This window comes from Diaphorina citri, unplaced genomic scaffold, assembly GCF_000475195.1.
Source record: "Diaphorina citri unplaced genomic scaffold, Diaci psyllid genome assembly version 1.1 scaffold14759, whole genome shotgun sequence".
Classification (NCBI taxonomy): Eukaryota; Metazoa; Arthropoda; class Insecta; order Hemiptera; family Psyllidae; genus Diaphorina; species Diaphorina citri.
Window position 1 is genome coordinate 181 of NW_007392124.1, and position 4,071 is coordinate 4,251.

A 4,071-nucleotide genomic window follows, 5' to 3' on the forward strand; every position below is an offset into this window, starting at 1 on the left:
AATGGTTACGAAAGAAAAAAAAAAAAAAAAAAAAAAAAAACTAATGAAATTATCCCCCCGAAAAAAGGTACCACCTCCTGCTTTGAGCCAAAAAATCTCGTCACATCATTTAGTCTAGATTGTCTGGGGATGTAGATGTACAAAGTACAAGTCTTTCATCTGGAAACTAGTAAATACTATAAAGGCTGTGAAACATTTGAGGAAAATGGATACATACATTTGTATTAAGAACTGTAAAAGCTCGTATATTTCATTGTATCTAAGCATAGCTCTATAGTAAAATTGACATTGATAGCCGTTTCATTTGGCCTAGATCAGTAAGAAGTCTTCTCCTTCTTCAAGACAAAAATATCCTTCTCAACAATTTTTCTTTGAAATAAATTAGATACAATTTTTCGGTAAGGCGCTTCAACTCTAGTTCAAGATCTCAAGAGTCTTCACACATGGCCTTGCTGCTTAGAGTGTAAATAAATACCAAGAGTCTTGAGAGTGATCGAACGATAAAACATATAATATGATTGGTCTAAAAGAATAATTTTGTATTCTCTTTTACAAGAATAATTTTGTGTTGTCTTTTAGCTTCTGCGATGGTCTAGTTGTCTAGTAGTATCCGCGTACAGCAGACTTGAAGGAGGCTGGAGTTCCAGATATTTGACACTTGCAGGTCTCCCACTTGATGCTGTTGAATACCACCTCGTTAGGGCAAGTTCTATTTTGCTGAATTATTTGCCACTCAACACTGTCGATGTTAATGCTCTGCTTGGCAAGAACTTCGGATAGTTTCTCGTAGATGGCGAGTTCTTTGCATTTGGACGCCTTGAATTTGTCAATGGCAGACCGTTTCACGAGCAGCTGGATCTGTGGGTAGCCATTGTCTGAAAACACAAACAATAGGTAGTGCTTATTTGTAAAGAGGGAAAAGATTTTTACCGTGTTCAAAATAGGCGTGGGAAGCCAAGGCCCCTCGTGGTCTGTGAAGATTATGGAGTAAGTAAGCATATTATTTATTTGAATTATTTTCACAAAATATATCGTTTCCCAGTTTTTTCTTTTTTTTTACACCTTGATAAACTTTATAACTTAATAAAACTTGACATGGACGACTCGAACTACGAAATCCAAAACAAAGAGCAACCTTCATATTATGATTCATATTTTTCTAGCCTTTAAACCTTTGTACAGATACCAACGTATGCAATAGAAGAAAAGGTTGCATTTTTAAGCACACTACTTACAAAGGAATCCGTCCATATTTTCACACGACATAACCAATCTGTAGCTCTGGTTCTGATCAGTATCCAGCAGAACCCAACGTATTCTTCTCAACACTGAAATTCGCACAAATGATTTAGGATAAGTTGGGGTATTTATGAACATGTTTGCCAAAATTCGCACAAATGATATAGAATAAATTGGGGTATTTATGAGACAGGCGTAACTAGTTCTTCTTTTTAGCTATTCCAAAGTAAATTGCAGCATTTGGTTTTTACCTTTGAATTTTTATTATTATTCATTTTATTTGTCGGATGATGTCTTTGTCTATCTCTTTCGATGGGAAAGACTCTTGTTTCGATCGAGATAATCCTATTTCAAGCGGGGCCTTTCCTTAGCTTATGCGCTGTAATAGTGAATTTCGTCCGCGATGGGAGTGTTGGATTGGTCCGACCGAACTATGAAACTTTAGAAAATAGTAGAAAAATCTGCGAGATTGTGGTGATGCCTGTCACTCGCAGCCAGCACGGGGCTAAATTTTAAGAATTATATTACAGATGTTTATTTATTTAATACACTTTGGTTATTTGAAGAAAGAGAAAAGGTCCACCTTTTACCCATTCCGAGCGTCCATGATAACGGAAAACACGACCACACGTGAGAACGGTCGGTAGGATCGGTAATTTAAGATTAGCTATAACGATGCAGAGTCAACATTTTGGAACAGGATTTGTGGGGGTTGGTTACCACATTCATGGGACGTCAAACCCATTGCATTCAATATTAAGGTTAAAGGGTTTTACTCTTCTCAAAAAAGAAGAAGAGAAGAAGAAGAAGGGGTTTCACCGTCCCATCATCGTCACTAGTTTCTAGCGAGCGGACCAATTTTATGTCTCTCCCGTACCCAAATTAGGGTCATAGGATCGGTTTGCGAACCTTAAAATTAAGAGTTACATTAAACTCTTAAACTAGTATTATTATCGTCAATCGGATGACGACCTCAGTTTTCCTGAAAAGTCAGGCCGATTAAAACAGGCCCCTTATTGTGCTGAGCAAAAAGAAGAGTCCAACCATCTACTCAACCCATAATGAAGACCGGTGTGTCGGGGTGCGTGGACTGTTTGTAGAAGCATTATGACCCCTGGATGCATGTGTAGAACACTTGGGTTATTCATTCGATATATGCATCATAGATAACTCGATAAGCATTAGCTTTGCATCCTCCATTCAGTAAGTGTAACCGGGGTCCTGCGCCGATAGCCGCGAGCACCCAATGAATGGATATACCAGCGCGCGACGCCCGAAGACTCTGAACCGGACTCCATCCCTTAAATAATTAAAATTTTTCGAACGAAAACGGTATCCATAGTGTATTAGTGGTGAATTTTTTATGCGGTAGGGGTGATTTTGCTGGTATAGAACCATACATACAGTCCTTTAAACCCCTTCCACCAACTTTAACATATGCACTCTCAGTCAACAGTGTTCCCAGAATACTATTATATCAACTCTACTAAAAGGTGATCGATTACTTTAGGACACGCACCAGATGATAGGTCCCGTTGAACGTCACTGGTTCATAACACAGTGTGATTTTCCTCTTGCTGTTGAGTCGCTGTCACGTCCAAGTGGATACCTATATTGCGACGGTCATTCACTAGATCGGGGAGAATGTATGGGTTTCAGATGGAGTACTCTTTGTAAAATATCTGGGGTATTAATAAAACAACCAAACTAAATTTAAAATAATATAGATGATTGCCTTCCAAGATAGCACGGGTTTAAGCTTCCCTTTTCCCTCCTGTCCCTATCCCCTTTTCGGTCGGCAAGGCTCTTGCTTGGGTTAGACAAATCTTATACCACCCTTACGCTTTGGCGCCTGGATCGCGGATGGGAAGGTTCGATTAATCCGACAAAAACTTCTGAACCATTAACACTTTAATTCTCGTTTACTCCTCATGGTACCATGGGATGGCTCAGAATTTACATTAGTCTTGATTAGGTCACATATAGTTAGCGCACAAAAAACTTGAAAATAGGGTAGAACACCAAAAGTCTGAAGTTCTTCAACCTGGATAACTTCTTCAAGCACCATTTTTCTCACTGGCAAGGGCATTGGTTGGTGTGACCTATACTCTGTAAGTAAATACTTTCATTCAAACCAGTGCTTTATCTACGGATGGATAAGGTGAATTATTTAGCGTTTTTCTTTCTTACCATCCTCTTTCTTTCGTTCTTTTTTGGCTTCTTAGGTCGGTTTTATTTAGTTGAAAAAAAAAAACTTAAGTCCGATCAAAATTTTCATTAACCTCTTTTTATAACCATTTTATTAGATATAATATTAAAAGTCCGCACTGTCACCTTCTACAACGTTATAAGCTCCCTCCTTTGGTCACCGCACATGGTTCCTTTAGTGGTATTTGGGGTTCATTCGACTTAAGACAGAAATCAATTTAGATTCTTTCCAGTTAAGATTTCCTTAGATGTATTTAGTTAGCAAGGGTTCCTCTTCCAGGAGATATAATCCCTCATTTATACTGTATCCGGGAAGAAGGACCTTTGCTAAGTATCAATAAGTCTATCCATTAAAATATTTATTAAGTTTCTTTGTCAAATCCGTCGGCTCAATCGACTTTCATCGCGCGGACAGGACATTCGCGATCAAAGGGCCCAAGCTAAGGGCGGGCCTCTAAATCTGAATATTGTCAAAAGTAGACCTCCTCAATTCAACGAACAAAGAAGGATTTATTGAAAGCTTGTCTAACAGGGTTAAAACTGCTTTAAAACTATTGACTATTGGTACCAGTATTATGGGATTGGGTAAGATACAGTAAACACGCATTAAAAACCGTTTGTCAA

At 38.4% G+C, this 4,071-nt stretch overlaps 1 protein-coding gene across 1 annotated transcript; it reads right to left on the minus strand.

Annotated features, from left to right (window-relative positions):
* Positions 1–370: 370 nt before the first annotated feature.
* On the minus strand, positions 371–1,351 carry LOC103523069. Its single transcript, XM_008488144.2, has 2 exons — positions 1,236–1,351; positions 371–875 (listed from the first exon to the last, which is right to left on the minus strand). The coding sequence occupies exons 1-2, from the start codon at positions 1,264–1,266 to the stop codon at positions 601–603; spliced, it is 306 nt and encodes a 101-aa protein (XP_008486366.2). The 5' UTR covers positions 1,267–1,351; the 3' UTR covers positions 371–600.
* Positions 1,352–4,071: the final 2,720 nt, after the last annotated feature.

What these genes read in the sequence shown, in the direction of transcription:
- LOC103523069 (XM_008488144.2), bottom strand. Translation starts at nt 1,266, where the DNA reads ATGTCGTGTGAAAATATGGACGGATTCCTTT. An exon ending in AAATATGGACGGATTCCTTT is followed by an intron (nt 876 to 1,235) that starts GTAAGTAGTGTG and finishes TTGTGTTTTCAG; the next exon opens with ACAATGGCTACCCACAGATC.